The sequence below is a fragment of the Pangasianodon hypophthalmus genome, chromosome 11 (assembly GCF_027358585.1).
Source record: "Pangasianodon hypophthalmus isolate fPanHyp1 chromosome 11, fPanHyp1.pri, whole genome shotgun sequence".
Taxonomy (NCBI): domain Eukaryota; kingdom Metazoa; phylum Chordata; class Actinopteri; order Siluriformes; family Pangasiidae; genus Pangasianodon; species Pangasianodon hypophthalmus.
In genome coordinates, this window is record NC_069720.1 from 17,607,259 (window position 1) to 17,629,166 (window position 21,908).

General features: G+C 38.8%; 1 protein-coding gene across 2 annotated transcripts; it reads right to left on the reverse strand.

Annotated features, from left to right (window-relative positions):
• Nucleotides 1–13: 13 nt before the first annotated feature.
• Nucleotides 14–20,702, reverse strand: hps3 (HPS3 biogenesis of lysosomal organelles complex 2 subunit 1). 2 transcript variants are annotated; one of them, XM_026918720.3, is made up of 18 exons: nt 20,146–20,702; nt 18,639–19,145; nt 18,131–18,305; nt 17,717–17,799; nt 17,437–17,623; nt 16,587–16,668; nt 15,254–15,396; nt 14,537–14,638; nt 13,343–13,451; nt 10,204–10,379; nt 9,139–9,319; nt 7,124–7,357; nt 6,061–6,246; nt 5,770–5,964; nt 4,864–4,971; nt 3,701–3,907; nt 3,425–3,515; nt 14–2,314 (listed from the first exon to the last, which is right to left on the reverse strand). In XM_026918720.3, exons 1-18 carry the CDS (start codon nt 20,360–20,362, stop codon nt 2,187–2,189), a joined length of 3,111 nt encoding a protein of 1,036 aa, XP_026774521.3. In that variant the 5' UTR covers nt 20,363–20,702; the 3' UTR covers nt 14–2,186. The 2 variants fall into 2 exon arrangements, with proteins under 2 accessions (XP_026774521.3, XP_026774530.3); XM_026918729.3 differs by lacking the exon at nt 14,537–14,638.
• Nucleotides 20,703–21,908: the final 1,206 nt, after the last annotated feature.

Sequence of the window (21,908 nt, forward strand, 5' to 3'; positions counted from 1 at the left end):
CATGACACATTGAGACATTTTGCATAATTTAATAAGTAACAGCATAAAAAAAGAGACAAATATCATAACAAATGCATTTTAAATATCATCACACAACAGATAAAATACAGATAAGTGCTAAAGGTGCAAATACTTACATCCATGTGTCATAAGATGACTGGTAATAGCATGTAGGAACCACCAAGGCAACCAACCAAGGCTTATATTGCTCATCACTTCTTGCTTTAGCCTATACAACTAAAAGACTCCAGTGCTATAGCTGAGGAATCCAGTAATTAGTACTTAAACCTGCATAGATTAAGAAAGTATAAAAACAAAACAAAACAAAAAAAACTCTAAAGCACTGGTTCTCTGTGCAAGTGATATCAGTTACAATCTTGCTCCTCTTGAGCTCACATGATTTTAATGTTGAATTGATTGTCAAATCACTCAGGAGTTGAGGCAGGTGTGTTAAAACTCAAATGTGTTGCACTGCATACAAATTTACAAAAAAAATTTTTTTTTCTATTTTAGTGCTAAATTTAGATGATTATGACATTTTAGAATATTGGCCCAAATACTGAATTTTAGAGCTATATTTCGGCAGTTAATCTGTTATGACCCAGGTTATTCAGGTATGACCAGATTCAGGTGACCCATGGCAGAAGCGAGACGTTATGTTTCCCACCTTATACGTGATCATCAGTTTCCTTGTATGTCTGAATGTAAATATAAGTACAAACACTACTGTGCAAAAGTCTTAGGCACATGCAAAGAAATGATGTAGAGCAAAGATGCCTTCAAAAATAATGAAATTAAATGTTAAATAATAAAAAAAATACTATAAAGAGCAGTAAACAGCAATAAATGAAACAAAGTCAGTATTTAGTGTGACGACCCTTTGCTTAAAAAAGAAAATAGTAGTCTCAGGTACAGTTAGTGCAGTTTTATAAGGAAATGAGCTGTAAGTGTTACTGAGCATCTTGCAGAAGCAGCTACAGTTCTTCTGGAGACTTTGACCATCACACTTGCTTCTTATTTTTGCAGCGAAACCCAGCAGCCTTCATTATGTTTTCTGTCTGAAAAGTGTCTCTTATGTAATCTGCTGCTTTCTTTACTGACATAGAAACATTTTTCTGTAACATTTAATTTTGTGCTGGAAAACTAATGTTTGGAATCTAAAATGTTTTTGTACTGAATCAATCATGTAGAAGTCATAAAATAAAAATCTATAACAAAGTTTGTACTAAAAAAAAATAGGGTGCCTAAGACTTTTGCACTACTGTATATCCTTTTCAAAAGGCTAAAAAAGACATGACTAGGCTAACATTAAACACCTGAGTGTATAATATTAATCAATCTGAGCTAAATGTAAAAAACTTGAAATAGTTACTACACCCAGAAGATTCAGATTATTTTCTCTGCTGTCATGTCATCTTCTTTTAAAATTGAGGCCATGAAAAGGATATGTAGTTACTTTCAGAAATATAAATATAAATATAAAATTCACTATTTAAGCCATTATTCTAAAATGTCATATTCAGAGTATGTACTGTAGATTGTCTGCTAATATAGAAAGAATACTGTTTTTCTGTAAAAAAAAAAAAAAAAAAAAAAAATTACATTTACGTTTATATTTTTTAAAATTTCAAAACTATTAAATATGGACTGACCTAAGATACACAGATTTGTAGTTATGGCACCTCAGCAATATATTCTAGCCAGGAACTAAATGGGAAAATGGGAACTAAATTGACCCAGTTATGAGGCATAACATATAACCGCACAAATATTACATATTTATTATACCACTTGTAATGTAGTATAGTCCAGAAATTCAATACAGTTCTCTTGTTCATGTCCAGTTAAAACCAGCTTATAACATCCAGTTAAATTACCTACTGAACTTGATTTGCTAACAACAGCATGTTTGTGCAAAACTCATAACACAGCCAGCTTGTGTTGAGCTGAAATCATATTCTACACAGAAGACTATAATAAACATGATCTTTAGTGTTTTGCTATTAGGGGTGTAACATATACCTATATGACAGTATACTGTGATAAAGAACTATAAAATAGTTACTTGGTTATTATTATGGTATATAATTAGACACAAATTTTAAGATCCACACAATCTTAGTCCCACGTGTTAGCTTATATGAAGATATACCGTTCCACTCCTAGTTTGTACACAGTCCAGCAATTCATGCTAGGAGATGCCTTTGGCTGCATTTCAGAAGATGAGGCAGGAAGAAGTGTGCAGTACCATCGTCTGGTAACAAGTCCAAAAACTCTACTGGGTTCAGCTCCATGGCCACCACCGCCACAGTCTCTGTTACAAAGACATCATCATCAACAAAGATACGTCACACGTACTTGATCTGATTAATAAAGGAAAAGTGCTAGCCATCTGCATCAGTACATGAATGGCTAACTGAATCAGTAGGGTGAGGTCAGTTGGGCCAGATCCTGTTAAAACCTGTAGAACAAAAATAACCAGAGCCAGCCTGGTTAGCAGGGCTGAGCCCTCCCTCTCCTTTCCATATAAATAAGGATACATTTTTGGCATCTATATGATCATATTTTCTGTTAACAAAGTGTGGATTATTTCTAACTTTTGTGGAAACAAGAACAACGGCACCGCCAACTGTCATAAGTAAAAAATACACAGAATAGTATGAAGCAACTTAAAATGGACAAATAATTCTTTTCCCCAACTCAGAAGCCCACTTTTCTGTCCAAAAAGTGAATAGAAATTGTGAAACCAACTGTATCAACAGCCATATGAGTGCTGTATCAACACGCATAAGGCTATTTCCATATTAATTTTAACTACTTTACATAGATATTATTTTACATATTAGACCAGATATGTATTTGTTACCTAGTGAGAATTTATTTTTAGATTAACAACAGCAGTGAAGTCAGACTCAGAGGTTGTTAGCTAGCTTTCTTTCATCAGTGATTTAATTATTATCAGATTATTATCTCATTATCATGCACATCATATGCACATGCTGCTTTGTGACAATGTCCATTGTTAAAAGCGCTATACAAGTAAAATTGAATTGAACTTGAATTGAATTTTCTGCTTCTGTAAAATTCTTTTATTAGGGGAGAAGGAGAGCTGATGGCCATGGTGACTACTTTTCAACTTGGATGTGGACAAGAATGTGGCAGATTCTCAGACTTGAGCTTGCTTGCTGCACCGCCTGCCGCTCCACTCACATCACTTTAGCTGTGTGCCTCTTACTGAAAATAAATGTGAGACCGGCAACTGTTGCCTCCCATGTGAAAATCCCTTAATATAAAAATTTTCTAATTCAATCGTGTTTTAAAAACCAATTAAAGAGCCAGTAAAAATGTACTCAAAGGCTGGATCTGGCCCATGTGCTGCTAGCTGAATAGAAGTATATTCATAAGATATATGGCAAATGGCTACCTTTGAGAGCGTTGATTAGAACACCGTTATCTCCTGAAGAAAGCCGTGTCCTCTCACAAAGCTCAGGAAACAGTTTCTGCCACCACAAAGCCTGCACAGGGCAACAGTACAAGACAAGGACAAAGGTATTTTGCTTTAGATTAAAGGTAAACCCTACAAGATCTCACAGGAAATAAAATACTATAATTTATACCTGAAATAAGTACATTTTTTATTTTTACAATCATTTCCCAATCATGTAGCTGTAGTGTATGAGCAAGCATCGTAGCTGTGTACCATTTTGTTGCTATGTAACTCGTGGTTGGCGTAGGAGATGATGGCTTGAGGGCATCGGTCCAGTAGCTTCTCGATGGCTTTCTCATGCTGACCCAGTTTGGTGGCACAGAGCACGTGCACGCTAAGGCCGGTGTTATCCGTGTCAGGTAGCTGTTCTAGCAGAGGTACAATGGAGGACACGTCCAGTGTTGGGCCACACAGCAGAGACTACAACATGTAATACAGGGAATACCACAATGAGTTCAGTTTATTCACACTAGCACTGATTCCTCAATGTGCCTTTAATATGACTTTAGCAGAGATATCAACCTAGCTAACATGAAAATCCTAGCAGGCAGAAAGAAAAAATGAATAAATAAAACAAAAACCTTGGTGCATGTTGGTGGATGAAATGTGTCCATGCTAACAGCTAAACAACTGCTAATTATGTGTCGTTCATGAAGGAGTCAGTTTTTTGGATGAATGTTGAGCGCCAACTCACATACAGTATATCTTTTTTTTTATAGAAGTATACACTTGCATTTACAGTATATTATTCTTACAGTATAATTCAATCAAAGTGTTTCTATGGAAACATCTTCTTTAGAGTGAATTTTTTCACCTTCCAAAAAGCAGATTAGTGTCATGTAGTGTTTATGTTTAGATATAGCCCTGAAACGTGTGGCTTACTTCCACTACACCATCGTTTATTAATAATAATAAAAAAAAAAACATTCCTTAGGGTCAAAATATCACAAACTTTGCAAACTTGGCAATTTAGCCAAATGATCTGACTCCCTGAAAAGAGCCAGAGTTTCCATCACTAGAGTCTATGCTGTGCTATAACCGACCACAGATCACAGGCCAAAAATCAATATAGGTTAAAGATCAATATAAAGTCAGTGCAATGCATTATACCAGGGCATAATGCTTCTTTCACGTTGTGTGTTTTCTGCTTGGTTGAACTTGCTTTTCCGCTATGCAAATTATAACTGCTTTAGCTGCGAATAAAGAAAAGTGTCGTTTTCATGTGTTTTGTGTAACACCATAGCAAGCAGTTAAAATTTGTAAATGCTATGGCCAAACTGTAGATGACACGTGAGCTTCAAGTGAATGTACTCTACAGCAAATACATGCAGGGCACATCAAATGTTACCCATACACAAGCGTGCTGAGTTACAGACCTGGAGTTTCTGAAGGTCTTCTTGGTGGTCATGTGTGATGTTGAATTGAGCAGGAGTCAGGATGCTCAACCACGGGAACAGTGGTCCATAGTGAGAGCAGGAGTTAATCTGGAAAGGAAGAAAAAGTTCAGGAGTCACTCTTCGAGGATAAACCAAACAAGGCTACAGCTATAACCAAATCTATTTTTTGATTATCAGTGGAGATTAGAATTACAAATGGTTCCAGACCTGCCAACCCTGATGAGGAATAACACGTAGTCTCTCTGAGGGTGTGTGTGTGTGTATGTGTGTGTGTGTGTGGCGGGGACACTTAGAAACTAAAGTGTGCATATATACAGGGCTTTACGGTAACCAGCAGGCACTTGGGTAAAAAGATGTCTTAGTTAAAAAGTTTACATGCACACTTTCTTTCTTCGTATTCGAGGAAAAACATGTTACGTACAATGATTAATGAGAAATTTCTTCTGTTAAACGTTTTAATCACTTACATCTGATACTTCACTGTAGACCCATTTAATCTTTTTTTTCTCCTTTCAGCCAAAACAAATGCTTCTTTCTTTCGATGTTAACTACTGTAATGGTAGCTAAGTCAAGCATACACTGATAGATTTGATTTTACACTAATGAACTTAAAATATTCTCCAAGGTCTTCCAGGGGGTGTCAGTTACTATCGGAGAATTCAGAACATCTATGCAACTGTCAGTCATTCCAGATTCATATACTGATTGGCTCATCTGCCTCTTTTATTTTTGGCTTATTGTTTAGTGATAACTTGTAGCAGCATAATCCTATGTTAAAACACAGAGCTCCTATACAAAATGCATATAGGTTGGCAGATCTTGGCTTCTGTTGGGTATATATGTGTAGCACAAGTTAGTCTGTGTGAATTTAGGATCTGAACTCACCAAGTCCTCAGCTGTTTTGAGTGCTTTAATGCCTGAGCGCTCTTTGCACATGATGCGCTCGAGGTATACAGAGGTGAGGTGGAACAAAAGCTCCTGGATGATCATTTCCTGAGATGATGCCACCAGCAGAGCCTCCCAGAAATCCACCAGCAGCTGAGGAATGCTCTGAGGCTCTGTGCTGTCCTTACACAACTCCTGACATAGAGAAAGACATATAAAAAAAAGAGAAAGCATAATCAATGCACAGTGTGGTTTTGAAGGAGACACTGCTTCATGTTCAGTTTACTGTACCTGAAAGAAGAGTTCCGCCTCCTCCAGTTTGACCTTGCTGTTCTCATGAAGTGCCACAACGGCTGCCACCAGCAGTCCGTCCTGGGTGTCCCGCAGGTGCCGTGCCAGCTGAGTGGGCACCATGGCCTTCCCTCTGCGATGCACAAGAAGCTTGGGCTCCTCTATGAAGCCGTACACCTGCAGCATCTGGCCAAGACAACAAAGGCGGAGAAAGACTGTCTAAACATTTAACTTGTTATGAAAGAAATATGCATAGGTTAATCTCCAATTTCCAAAGTCCTAAACATTATTGCAGATGTGCCTGAATTTGCTAATTCTTAGCAGACATAGAAAAAAAAACATAGATGACAAAGCATGTATTGGTGGAACTGATTTTTAACTGCAATCTGCAGAAATGTTCAGTTCTATAAGCAACCTCTTTATACTTTATACTTTATACAAATGTTATAAAGTACACGTTTGCCCCACAGTCGAGTCATATCCATATTATGCTGCACATAATAATAGAGTATATAGTATAATATAATAATACATATAATGTGCAGACTTTTACAAAAAGAAAAATTGGTTTTAATTTCAAAAGGAAATCATCAAACACATCCAATAGCTTGTCTGCCCAAATAGGAACATAAAATACTCAACGCATAAAAAAGATAATTATAAAGATACATTCTGAAATAAAATATTAAATGCCAGCGCATGACACATTTTACCCTGTGCTTTGATTATTAATTATTTGATTAATTATTTGATTAATTACTGTTAAGCAACACAGAACCTTTTGTTTTCTATTGGTAAACAAGGTTTGCAAATTAACAGTGCACAAAGTTTACTGAAATAAAGTAGGAGTGAACAGCAAAAGTCATGTGTCACATCTTTCCCCTTCAGTGAATTGCCTTTTCTAGTGAACAAATTTTATGAGCATGATCTGACTGCTGCTATGTATAACCAAAAAAAAAAAAAGCAGAAAAGCGAAACTTTCAAGAGTCTCACATTTAACAAAAATGAAAAATATACAGTACATGTTGGCACCTCTTTAATTGGATACATGACTGAATCTCACCTCAGCATGTCGATCCATCTGCTGTTGGTAGTAGTGCAGGTCTCCTAAGCGCAGTGCCTGAGCAGCCTTACACAGCGTGACTGTGACAGATGGGGCGCCACTGAGCTCCACCTGCTCCAGGTGTGCACGTGCACAGGCAGGATCGGCGTTCTTCATGAATGAGCTGCTCACTACATATGGGAGCTGGCCTGGCTCGGCCTTACTGAAGATCTCCAACACGGTGTTAGCAGTTTCCTGGAGATATAAACTTTTCATTTCATAATGCCTTACGCATTCCTAATCCTGTTGTGTGCTGCATGTTTGTTTGTAATACAACTAAGGATGCATCGATACCCCTTTTTTTCAGGCTGAGTACAAGGTACATGTTTTTTTAATACTCGTCAATATTCATAAAGATACTAATACTGAAATGAAGAACCTACTTAGTATTAAGCAATGACTGGCCTCATGGAACATTTTATTTAGCACTGTTTATGTTTCCTTGGTTTAAATGGTGGCAATTAAAAGTACACATGTGCATGCTCAGGCTCATTCTTTATAACATGATTTAAAATGAAGTGCATTAGCTAGATACATTAGTTACCTTGGATTGGGTAGGGTTGTAATGGTGAACAGCGGCTTATATTTCACTTCAGAATCAGAATAAGCTTTATTGGCAAAGTATGCCTGAGCACACAAGCAATTTGTTGCCAGTTTATAGTGATCCTACAGTGCACACTTACACATACAAGCACTACACTGCAGTTGTTGTTCCTCTTTGGCTGCTCCCGTTAGGGGTCGCCACAGCGGATCATTGATCTGCATATTTGATTTGGCACAGTTTTTACGCCAGATGCCCTTCCTGATGCAACCCTCCCCAATTTTTATCTGGGGTTGGGACTGACACTGAGAGCACACTGTTGCACGCAAGCCCAGTGGCTGAGAATCGAGCGCAGGCTGCGGAAGTGAGAGCGCTGTGGCCTAACCACTAGTCCTCCAGGGACCAAGCGCACTTCACTACAGTGCTGGACATAAACAAGACACAGAGTAATACAAAAACCTAATGACAGCTACCACATGACAGTTTTCACTGCAAACATAACACAATCTTAATGACCACTCACACAGACCACGAGTGTAAACATAAGACATTCTTAAAAAACACTCACACAAAGCAGTTAACACAAAGCGCTATTCTTGTTTTCAAGGACCTAGGGATGTCTGTGGACAACCTTCGCCTAGCCAGCGTCTGATGCAGTGTTTGTTGCTGCTGTGTGCCGCTATCAATGAACTCCTCATGCCTCATGAGTTTAATGTTTAAGATGTTTTATCATGTTACATATATTGTAGGAATAAGCTGTAGCACTTTCTCTCGATACTTTCGCAGAACACAGTTTGGAGTCTGCTTTGATTTGAATGCAAACATTAATTGTGAAATATGTCCAGATCACTGTCATTTCATGTCATCTGTTCATTAGTGCAGCAACATACTATGTCATGCAAGCGTAGCGTATCATGTGGTATCAGATGTTGGAGTATTTTTACAAGTACAAACGCGAGTAAATAAGCACAGTATCAGACTGATACCCGAAACCAGTATTGATGCATCCTTAATTACATCATTAAAAAACTAATATGTTAGTTTAAAAAATAAAATGTTGCAAGAAAATAAAATGTTGTATGATATATAATAAACATCTTTATTATCAGTAAAATGTCTTAATAATGGCTATGTCTATTGCATTAATATCAGTTCAATTGTGTTATCATTTGAATAAAATATACAGTGTAGAAAATGAAGCAAATAGTATATATTCAGTTATCCTTTAATGTCACACAAACAGTGAAGGATATACAGATATTATTTCAAAGGGTGTACAAATTAGTGGACTAAGAGGTTTGGATTCTGCTTTATGTGCACCCAGTGTATAATAAGTATATTTATTTTTTAAAATTAGATTATAAAATTGAATATATTGTATATAATAACAATATAATATTACAATAACTACTAGATTTTTAAGTAGTTTTCTTACTTCGCTGAGCTCTTCCATGGTTTCTTCATAGAGAGAGTGCTTAAGGAAGAAGAGGAAGCCTTTCCCATAATCTGGAACAGGACCTCTGTATATGGCCATGTTTCTCTGGATTACCTCTGTCACCGACAGGCCAGACATCTTGTAGTACGGAAGAGCCAAGTGACAATCCCGCTTATCCAGCCTAGAAAGCAAATAGAAACACAGTCATCCAGAAGTTGTTGCTCCTCTTTCGGCTGCTGCCCGTTAGGGGTACGCCACAGCGGACCATTAGTCCACGTATTTGATTTGGTACAGTTTTACGCCGGATGCCCTTCCTGATGCAACTCTCCCTAATTTTATCCAGGAAAACCATCAAACTGTGTTCAAAAAGGGCCATGATACAATAAATACTGGTGTTATTACTAGTTAGACAGAATATATGAACAGCATGCTATATGCATGTCATAACTACATCTAGATCAGGGATCGTAAAATGGGGAACCGCAGTTTGGATGCGGACCATGCAAAGTATTTCGGTGGATTGAACCAAGCACTGGGAAAAAATGTAGCAGAAGCAATCAACTGCCGATGGCCGTAGTTTGGCGGGTGAGTTTTTTTTAAACATGAAACATTGCGGCTTTTTGTAGCAGATTCTCTGTTGCAGCTGATAACATGCACCCATGTAAAATATCCACATGACAGCTCAATGAGAAAGGACAGAGTTTTCAGAGAGTTTCATAAATATAACCTTTCCATTATCCATTGGACAGAGAAGCATGCTTATTCTCTGCATCAAGACAAGTTCATGCCAGATGTGTTCAGAGTCTGTGGTGCTAGTCCAAAGTGGTAACATAAAGTGCCAGTTTGAAACAAAATATAACCACTTCAACCATAGCCATTAACTAATCTTTAATGGTTAAGCATTAAAAAGTGTAACTGCTCTTGCTATTCAGTGATGTTAGTTACTTATCCGGGCCATTTGTATGTAAGGAATTTAAAGAAGCTAGATCTTTAAAATTTTAGTTCAACATCCTGTTCTGGATGAGTGTTGTGTAGCAGTTAAAGAGCAGTTTTTCTCTGATCCACCTGCTGAAGCAGTCTCCCAGCTGGGCACAGCTCTCCAGGAAGGCTTCCTGGATCTTGGCTCTGTCTGAGGTCGGACAGAGCAGACTGGCTCTGAGCAGCAGGTGAGCTTCACTCAGCAGATGAACACAGTTCTGGGACAGCGGGCTGGTCTGCTCATATCGTTTACTGTACTCCACCTACCGGAGGAAAACAAACAATGTGTAGGAATGTACAAATTTTACATTTACATTTATGGCATTTGGCAGACGCCCTTATCCAGAGCGACTTACAATAGTGCTTTGAAGTCTATCAAAAATACATTCTGATATTGGCTCACTAGGTCACAAACTAGGAATACCATCAGTCCAAAACTCTGTTGGGGATTTTTGATTTTTTTTTTTGTGAAAGTGCTAACTTAAGTACTTTACGAAGAGGTAAGTCTTTAGACGTCGTTTAAAGACTGCCAGTGACTCAGCTGTTCGGACATCTAGGGGAAGTTCATTCCACCACCTTGGCGCCAGAACAGAGAAGAGTCTCGATGCATGCCTTCCTTGTACCCTGAGAGACGGTGGGACCGGTCGAGCAGTGCTAGAGGATCGCAGGGAGCGTGGTGCCGCGTGAGGTGTGATAAGTGCTTTGAGATAAGTGGGCGCTGGTCCGTTTTCGGCTTTGTAGGCAAGCATCAGTGTTTTAAATCTAATGCGGGCAGCTACAGGAAGCCAATTCAAATCCATTATTGAGTATCATTATCAGAGCCAATCCTGACTTGAAACGATGTACTAGTAGCAGATCAGATTTGACATTTTTTTCTGATCCTAGTCCTAATGTATATTATGTTGACTGACATTATTCATTATTCATTAATGAATAATTGCTCATGAAGTCAGGACTTGACCTCTGCTATGCCTCTGTAGTTTTGAATAACATTGCAACAGAAGATCACAGAATCGGTTCTCTTACTAAGAGGATGTCAGTATTGGATCAGTACCTGTATCTAACAATCAGTAGGACTGGTAAATCAGTGAATTCTCAAAAATGTGAGAGAATGACCTGTAAATTAGGCTGCTTTCACAAGGCCATTTTGGCATCCATCTGAAAACATCATTATAAATGGCTAGATTGTTGTAAGCAGAAATCAGTGCTTTTTTAAAATGTTTGAAAATGATTCAAACATGGATGCTCCAAAGCAGAAACTGCTGTTCGTCTTCCACAAAGCTTTACGTATAGATTTATTTGATGACTAAAAACAGAACACTCCTTTTTTGGTGATCAAACATGAAGTGAAATATCCAGAAATAAAACTGGTTTATTCCCTTATCATATTTAATCCTTTGGTCTCAAATTACTGGTGTAGACAAAAAAGACCTGAAAAGTTTTAACTGCTAAGATGCTTATTGGCCAGTCTGCTAAGATTTATGTAAAACTAAATGGATGAGTTAATTCTAAGTCGAGAATAAGACATAACAGGGTGTGCTCTTCCACCCATTCCTTTTCTGTACCACTTATCCTACACAGGGATTGCAGGGATCCTGGAGCCTATCCAAGGAGACACGGGGCACAAGGCAGGGGACACCCTGGATAGGGTGCCAATCACACACCATTTCACACACTACAGACAATTTAGAGATGCCAATCAGCCTACAATGCATGTCTTCGGACTGGGGGAGGAAACCAGAGTACCCGGAGGAAACCCCCGAAGCACGGGGAGAACATGCAAACTCCATGCACACACGGTGAAGGTGAGAATCGAACCCCCAACCCTGGAGGTGAGAGGCAAACATGCTAACCACTAAGCCCCCCAGGTGTGCTCTTTTAGGAGAATAATCAACAATGTGAACTGGAGAATTGTTATCACCGAGTTGACTGTTTTCTAATAACAGTACATCCTGTTTTAAGTGTTTTAATCCTCTTATACCTAAAGATTACAGTTTTAATTGTTAATAAACGACTCATCATAAATGCAACTGTTTATAGTAACATTTAATATTCTTAAATCCTTAAGGCAAGTTAGTTAATGTTATCACTTCTGCTATAGCAGCTATAAATAGTCATTCTTTCACCAGACTCTCTTTTTTCTGTCTTGAAGTTTTCACCAGAGGCCAAAAATCCTGAATTTGCACCTGTTTTGGGGTGCTCATATTCAGCATTGAATTTATTTGTGATGTCACACTTCACAGTGGTGGTTAATGGCTCATATGAAAGTAGACACTCAGGGCTTTAAGAATTTAAGAAAAGCCTTTAAGAAAAGTCTTTCCTAAGTATTTCTTTTTTTTTGCCTAGTCTACTAGGTTTAAATATTATAATTATATTGTGGCAGTTGTATATGTAGTTTTACTATCACAAAACCTTTAGTTTTATCTCTGGACCAAATGTTATTGTGGAGAGGTATTAATTGTTTGCCCAGCAGGGGGCTCACACCTCTCCCCTTTCTCATTGCCCTGCTCACATAGAGTCATGATACTCTACACACAGAAACTCAACAGTGTCCTGACCATATCTTATAACAGACTTGCAGCAATAAAATAATTCATTTGTTTATACTGATTGAAAATGTCCGATAAGTCGTTTTCCATTCCGCCGCCAGAATGGAACGCCAGTGTACTGTGAGAAAGGGTTAATAAGACAAAAAAATTGCAGCTTGCCATGTTACCATGAAACTGCAAAGAGCTAACTACTCTGTCCTGAAAACTTTCCTATGGCAGTAATTTTACTATTACAAATCACTTGAGATGCCATACAAGTCCCTGTGAATTTATTGTTACTACAGAAATGATGCCTTATTACAATCAGCATATAAAATAAATAAAATAGATAAAATAAATCTTATCTACCTTGTAGCCGAAACTACCATCTGAGCTGCTGTTATAGAAAATTAATCAACCCCTTCAATAGTGCTGTGGTATAACAGAGAACATCTAAATTCTCCTTCATCTTGCTCAACATTGACATGAATGCCTGAAACTCAAACCATCTCTTATTAAATGATGCTTCGCTACAACAGAATACACATCATTTAATGATGGTGAACTTTTGTGATTAGACAGCAGAGTGTACTTTTCATGCACCACCATGCGATGGTGCCTGATGTCATCATTGCATAAATAAACAGGCAGTGGCTATTAAGCAGAATCAACATAATCAGATCAGGGATAAACTGTACCATCTCTCTGTAGAGCTGCAGTGTGGACACGGTGCTTATCACGTACAGGTTCCAGCCATGGCCAGTCTCGCTGGGCTCCTTTTGCTTCGATACTGAGGTCTTCCTGGGTCTGGTACCAAAATAATAAATACAATACCAATGAGATATCAGGACACCTCTGTGAAAGGACTTCATGTTGGATTCAGTATAATCTGGCACTATTATAACTAGTCCCTAGCTTTACTCCATATCCTACACTGCAAGGTTTTGAAGCCACACTTTCACATTTCTATTGCTGAACCCAACTGGTCCAAACGTGATTCATTTAGTCCTTTTTTTTTAAATTAAATATACTTATTTTACATGTTTTGATTCAAAACTGCACAAATGCTGCTGTAGCTGTACTCTCTCATTTTAGTCCACTTGAGGTCCAGATATAATGAAATCAGATGATCTGAACAAACAAACCCTTCTTACTACATGACCACATTCCTTAGGATCTAAAGAGCAAAATTATGAACCTAGATTAGCACAGTGACTTTAATAAGCTTTCCCAACTGTATACCACATATCACTTGCTTCTAGTATTTACATTATTGAGTTATGGGGATAATATGGTACAACAGTCGATTCATCAGGAGAAATAATCTGCTATGCATGACTGAAAGAAACTGCTTCAGTTATTAGAGGAGTACAGACAGGACTACTGAGAAATTCAGTGTTCTTTAATGTTTTTTTTAAAGCAAACAACACCTACTAACCCATGTTTTTTTAAAGCAAATAACACTTTGACTAACCCACATACCAACCTCTGAATTAAATCAACATGCTGCATCAGCGTAAATGCAAAACTGCTGATGCGTGTACTTTTTCAATAATAATATTAACCAAGTTTAAAAAAAAAAAACATAGACTCAGTCAATTACTGGGAATGAAATTTGTTTGCCTTTCATCTCCTGCTGCTATTCTGTTTCTGAATAAAATGTTTTTTTCTGGAAACCACGTCAACCTCTGTGCAAGAACAGTTTTCATTTCCTCTGGACAAAATAAAAAAATTTACATCAAAAAAATTACAAAAAAAAGGAAATCCAAATGGATGTTAGATTAGGTGGGTTCACACAGGATTAGCACATGAACAGGGGTACGTTAGCGTTCTTTCAGGGGAAGTTTTTACGTTCGGGATGTGATTAGAGGGAACACACATGGATGACTTACAGGAAGGACCTGGACAGGAAGCTCTCCAGAGCTGGGCTGGCGGTCGGATCTATACCTACCGCTAGGAAAATCCCTGCCAGTGATTTCTGCTCTTTTGATTTGCTACAATACAGAGCATTCGCTGAGCGTCAATGCATGTGAAGCATGAAAAAAGAGATTATTGTCATAATCAAACAATGTATGATCTGCATGAATTGTGGAGAAAACTAGCATTATGTCACGAAAGCTGAGAGGTATAATAACAAAAGCACCACAAGGCATTGCTTGTATGTACATTAAAACTAGAGTCAATCAAAAAAGTATTTTTTAAATGTATACAAATGGTCTCAATTTTTCCCAGTTTCATGATTTATTTTTAATGAACACAGCATTCAGGATCCTCTCGTGCAGTTGGTAAATACTAGTGGTGCTAATATACGGCATAGAATAAAAATATGAATCAAACTGCTTACATATGTTTGTTGTTCATAATTTGTTGTTCATTAGCTGTTCATTATTTAATATTTATCATTATTTGATTGAAAAATTTCGTAAAAACCTGCAGCCAAGCCAAGCAAAATTAAATAAAGCTAAAAGCCAGCAAGAATCAAAGTAGCAAAACCAAGCTAAGAGTGAGACATCGCAGCTTTGCTGATCTTTTTTTCTAAATAAACCTCACTAACTATACAAGACAGCTTTGTTCTGGAGAAAGACAACATTTATATGTCAGTGACCTACACAGATCTTCTAGTCGTTCGCTCTGTCTCAACGTCAACAGCTGTGAGGAGCACAAGGTGATTCCCGTCATGACACAGAGTCTTCAGACCGATGAACAGCTGAATACGGAGGGCGGAAACTTCCATAGTGAAAGGAGGACAGGCCTGAACAGGCAGACAGAAAACACAGAAAGATGTGGGGTGGAATAAAATCACAAATTCACAATCACTGGCTGGAGCTTGTGAGAGATGCCGAAGTATAAGATAGGGGTTAGCAGGAGTAATAGAGATTCACTATTGGTGCACCAGTCTCAATGTTCACAAAAAGCTGCATTGATTTTAAAAAACTATTTTGAGCAGGCAATCAAAACAGGAATCTCTAAAGCATTTTACCACATGCACAACTCGTTATTAGTAGTATACTGATATTTAGGAACATTATAAAAAATAATCTCCATTTGTACTGTGTTTTTCCCCCCTCCCCCAGCCTCCATGCTTCTGCCATGTGACTGTCACATTTAAGGTGTGTGCACTGTGCAGTAATGTATTACTTGATGCTAATTCAGGGTTAACACTATGTTTCATAAATGTATTTCCATTACACCTAGTGACTGGTGAGAATCTTTAAAAGCAATTCAGCAATAGGTCACATTAAAGTGACGCCGTAGTGAGCAAGGACGTCTCATATGGCAAAAAATGTTTGCAGTTGATTCCTCATGTCCTTAATACCTTTCTTCACATCCTCAGGGGGAGGGGCTAAGAAGTGTGAAATGGAAGTGTGGACAGAAAACGAGGAAGCAGAACTAAAAGAGAAGTATCCACTTTCTCATACTCTCAGTATGTATACTACCGGTTGCTGAATGTTTGTTTTCGCAAAGTCGTTCTTCCGTGCAATTCGAAGGTGCCTGTTACAGTTGGAAGAACGAAGTTTAGTTTTACTCTTTGTTATTGAATATCTTCCTGTTTCCATATTATAAATCGCTATAATGTAGATCGCTACGAATACTTGGGTAAAGTACTGACTTGTTTGTTACAGATGCACACTCCTACTGGATAGTAATTGGTTAACCCTTATGTTTGTATATATAACCTGTTGGAACAAAATCAAAAAACTGTATATATGCCTGGCTTGATTTCCTAATGACCGTGAAAAGCTGTATTTATTCTCCAGATATTATGCTGAGGTCATATTGTTAAAAATGACTGGTTGGTGTAAATATGTGATTCATATCACACTGTATCAATCTCTTATTTGAGCTCATAAATACAATATAGAGATGTTTTGGGTCACAGGGACAATTCTAATTTCAGTTCAGAGAGTTAGCAGGACATGGCCACATTCTAATCCTGTTTACCTTCATGGTGGTGTCGATGTAGGGGTCCTCGACTCGAGCAGCCACGGCACTGCATCTCACAGAGAAACACTGCAGAGCATTTCTACAAAAAAACAGCAGCGAGAGACTTCAGATCTTTACTTTAGATCTCTTCCAATAAAACACTTAACTTGCATAAATGGGGGAAATTGACATAATAACACACATACCCAAGACAGAGGTGATGTAGGAAAAGTACATCAGCTAACATACAAATCTGAATAAAGGTGGAACCATAATAAGTTTCATACCACAATGCTGTTTCAATTCTCGATTCTATTTTCTATATATGCAAATCACAGGTTTATATTAATGTGCTAGTTCTAATACGTTGTCTTTTCATTCAGCAGGCCCTGAATGGTGGATGATCCATGTAATATAAACCTAATAATAAACACATATTTAAAGTGTGCTCTTATTTAACACATAGAAAACAAATCTCCAGTGTCAGAGATCGTAATTGTCAGAGGTAAAGCTATTTTTTAAAAATTTTTTGCACTTTCTGGTTTCTATATAACATGACAAGCTCCAATTTATTGTCTTATGAGAGAGAGAGAGAGAGAGAGAGAGAGAGGAGAGGAAATTACGGTTATACTAGCTGCTATAATGTGCTGTAAGTGATAACATGAACTAACTTGGTTTGCTATAAACGGTCTGATTAGACAATTATTAAATAAATAAAATACAACAGAATGTGCTGTTATAGGAAAATATCTATAAAACTCTGCTCCCAGTTGAGCTGCATAACACCATCCCATCATTGATTATTTTTCTATAACAACATGCCCAGGCATGTTTTAGTCCTCAGTCTCCATTCACGATATTGTCTTACCGTGTGATGACATATAAAAACTGGTTGCACAGCAAAGCCTGATGGGCCTTTTCTGGGTACTGGTAGGTGGATATGAGCTCTACTGTGCTCTTCAGGCTGTACATGTAACCAGCATTTGGCAGAGAAAAAAAACAGAACATACAGGCAGGAGCACTCTTTTCAGCGTCACTGCTTACATCCGGATTACCTGCGCAAAGCGAGAGGGAGAAAGAGTACAGAGAACTTTATGGTGCATGAAATGAACATGATGTCTACTGAGCATAACCTGGAAAATGATTACCAGTGTACATGGGGTGGAGCTGCAGGGAGTGTAAGCGTGTCTCCTCCACACTGCAGCCCTGGAAGAAATCTGGGGCAAACCTCCTAAAACCACAAGAGTCAAGTGTCAATAGAGTCAAGAGTCGTTCATCTGTCATTTGCACAGTTACACTGGGTACACTGGGCATTGACATGCACGTGACGAGGCTCAGATTTAGACACTGACAGTACAAACACTTATTAGACATGAACAAACACATATTTGGACATGAGTGGTTGAGATAGTAGAGTAATGTAACAAGGTAAATGAGGTAAAACAAATGTACAGTTGTGTACAATGTACAAACAAAAGACAACAATGCTTTCTGCTTTCCCATAACATACACAAAGTACACAAATTGATCAACAGACCCTTGCCCATTGGTGTTTTTTGCACCTGTACAAGATGTAGGTAACTCCCATGTTGTCTCTTGCCTCTGTCTCCATCCCAGTCCACTCTAAAGACAAAGACACCCCACAATCCTTTGCCTTATCTCCCAGCATCTCCATATGCTTCGGGAACACAAAGAAGTCATCAGACTCGAGGGGGCTTTGTGGTTCCTTTTTAACATCTAGATAAAAACAAAACGAAACCTGTAAATAGCCAAGATACGTATTCCTGGCAGGACGAATCAAGAAAGTACAACTGTAAGTAACAACTGGATACAGCAATACTGTCTATAATTCTTAAAACATTACATTACTTTTCAAACTTTAGCATTACATTTTATCATTTGAATTATTTAACACCCAGCTTCAATTGTACCTTAGTTGTACTGCAAGATATACAGCAGGGCAACAAAACACTCAGCAGTCTTCTTAAGTAAACTGCATTATTCTTTTTTGCGAGAATTACATCAATAAAAAATGTTCAAAATGCAAAGACTACTAATATCTAATAATACCATTGTCAGTATCACCAGCTGCAGCCATATCATCACACGTCAGCTGCGTATGCTCTTCATTGGATGCACAGCTCTTGTCCAGGTTCTCCAGCTTCACCACCAACACCTCCAGCTCTGTCTGCAAGGCCACGTACCCATCACAGAGTGCCACCTGCAATGGGCTCCAACCAGAAACGTACAGGATAAGGAGCCTCTCAAAGTCAAGGGCGTCCAGTTGATCGCTAAGCGACTGCCGCTTCAGACCAAACAGCACCAGGCTCTTTGCACAGGCCACCAGCAGTTCACCTGTTACGGAGCAGCAGGCAGCGCAGAGTGGTGTTTCAGACAGTGGTATTTCTACGATCTCCATCTGTTCCTTGGGGGTGCCTTGGAAGACCGGACCGCGCATGAGGTGCCCGAGCAAGCGAACGCCTACACGCTTCTTCTCAGCAGCTTGGTAGCGCCAGTTGGTGTAGGCCCTCAGGTAGGTGGCACCGTTCTTCTCCTCAATGGTGACCAGGTAATCGCCTATAAAGAGAACAGAATGAAAGAAAACCTGATACTAGAGCTGCCAAAAAGACAGAGGTATGATTCCAAATGTATAGCCATGGAGGACAAGGGAACTCTAAGCAACAAAGATGTGAAGAAGAAAAAAAATTGACTGGGACTACAGGACCAGTTTCTGTCAGTGGGCCCCCCTTTTTGCTTTTTTAATTAAAAAAAAAAAAATTAAGCCTCTGCTTGATACTACATAATACCACCATATTAATATCTGGGAAATAAAATTGGCACATTACTAACATAACATACAGGTGTTTAACATAACGGGCGTGTTCTCTGTGTCTGTGTGGCTTTCCTCTGGCTTCTCTGGTTTCCTCCGACCTCCCAGAAACATGTCATTAGGTGGACTGACTGCTCCAAATTCCTCCCTAGGTGCGAATATGTTTGTGTGTGTGTGTGTCTGTGTCTGTATCCCCCCTCCTGCAATGGACTGGCGTCTCAATCACTGTGTATTTTCACCCCATGCCCAGTTTTCCTTGGATAGGCTCAGGATTCACAACAAGAATGTAGCAGATACTAATGAATGAATGAATGAAGGTTGTTAATCCAGGTATCCATTTCTGGGTGAGGAAAGAAAACCAAATCACGTTCTTTCTGTAGCAGAAATCTGGGACCATGATTAAGTATAGAGTTTTAATAAGAGGCAGGGGCCGACTTAGCACTAGGCAAACCTAGGCAACCGTCTTGGGCCCCCAGAAGCCAAGGGCCCCCTAATATATATATATAATTATTATATATAATAATTATTAATGCTAAATAAGATATGCTGAAATTTTAAATATTGATGTTAAAACACTGAAATGAGGGTCCCTTCCTATTTTCTGCCTAGGGCCCCTAAATCTCCACATCCCCACTTGATAAGAGGTCAGATTTCTTATAAGACAGTCATTACCTGAACATAAAGCTTCCATTTAGATTTATGGTTGTTACATCTGGGATGATTTTGACGTGGAAAGGGTTGACTCACCGATCTGACTGTACACAATACTGTGCACTATGCCCATGGTGGAAAAGCGGCAGATGAGAGGACATTCCTCCTGCTGCATGTCATACGCCTCGACCTTACATCCTCCAGCGGAGACGACGAAGAGCGCGCGCCCGCCGCAGCACACCAGCGCGGGCTCCTGCGCCGCCGGCACGATGCGCTGACACGCGAACGGGTGGCAGTTGTACACATGCACCATGTCAGCAGCATTAACCCTTCAGGCTTTTAATCGGCGTTAAAACACGTTAAAACCACCCGCTTTTCCTCTAATCATCCTTTAAACCCAGTGCAGCACTCTGCCCAAGTATCACATGCTTCACCGTCTTGTGATGATCCAGCAAAAAAAAAACCTTCGTTTACACAGAATGTCAGTTCCGCTTCCTGCTTGTCTTTTGTTGCAGAAGAAAACAAGTGAGAGAATAAAAGAAGCTGGACTTTCTCATGTATCTCCGGAGGTCACGATTTTGAAAGTAAATTAACTAAACATCATTTCGCTCTATCGTTTACTTCCGTCATGGACAAGGCGGGGCCCACATGTACTGTCTACTCACTTATTGGCTACTTACCCTGACAACAAAGCAAACTGCAATCTGATTGGCTAATATTTCTCCTTGCATAGTCAGGAAGAAATTGTTTACTAGGTTGTGTAAACGGTACTTACTAGTACATAGGCTACTATTTTGACAGTTTGGCTTGGTAACTATTTACCTATTTATTTATTTTGACATTGTACCACAAAAACAAGAATTTTTTTTTTTAATTCCCCATAATGAACTTTAGTTTTCTGTTTGGAAGTACTAGAACACTAAATTCAATTAATTCAATTTTCTTATAGCACTTTTAACAATAGACATAAATCACAAATCAGCTTTACAGAAATCTGGGTATAGATTTAGATCCCAAATGAGCAAAACAGATGCAACAATGGCAAGGAAAACCCCCTTAGATTACATGAGGAAGAAACCTTGAGAGGAACCAGACTCAAAAGGGAACCCATCATAATATCATAATCATAAGAGTGTGATTATGAGTCATTATTCTTCTACACTAGAAAGTCAAACAGTACTGACTGTGTTGAAAGGAACTTCAGGGCCTTTTTTGATTTTAACTTTAAATCCTTAGTATCCAAGTGATGTTATCCACTGAAGAATGGATAAGTGCAGGTTTTAGGCTATCCCAGTGAGACCATCCACTGCGATCTTTAGGGTATGTGTGTGGGCCCATCCACAGCAAGCTCATGGCAATATTTAGGCTATCCATAAAGGGGGCATCCTGAACAGCAGCAGCACGAACAGCATCAAAACATCCCAGTGCACCACTATACACCTATAACTATGCATACTGTACTGCTCCAAAAATATAAGTACTGTTTTCTAATTGAGTCTTTTGACAATTACAATAAGACTTGGCTTGAAATGGCATCATCCCCAAAGATCCATTGATGCTAATCATTGGCTGAGCAATTGGCAGCAGTGAGTGGAAGGCTCTTGAAGGAGTTGGGTTGGATGGAGTCCTAGTACAGAACATACACGAGTCTGGATCATGCACAAATCCAGAACATACACCTGTCTAGAATGTATACCAGTCTATACAATACACCAGTCTAGGACGTACACCTGTCCAGAACATAGACCAATCCAGAAAATACACCAGTCCAGACCATGCACCAGTCTACAGCATTGATTCACCTGTCTATAACATACATCTGCCTAGTACATGCACCAGTCCAGATCATGCATCAGTTC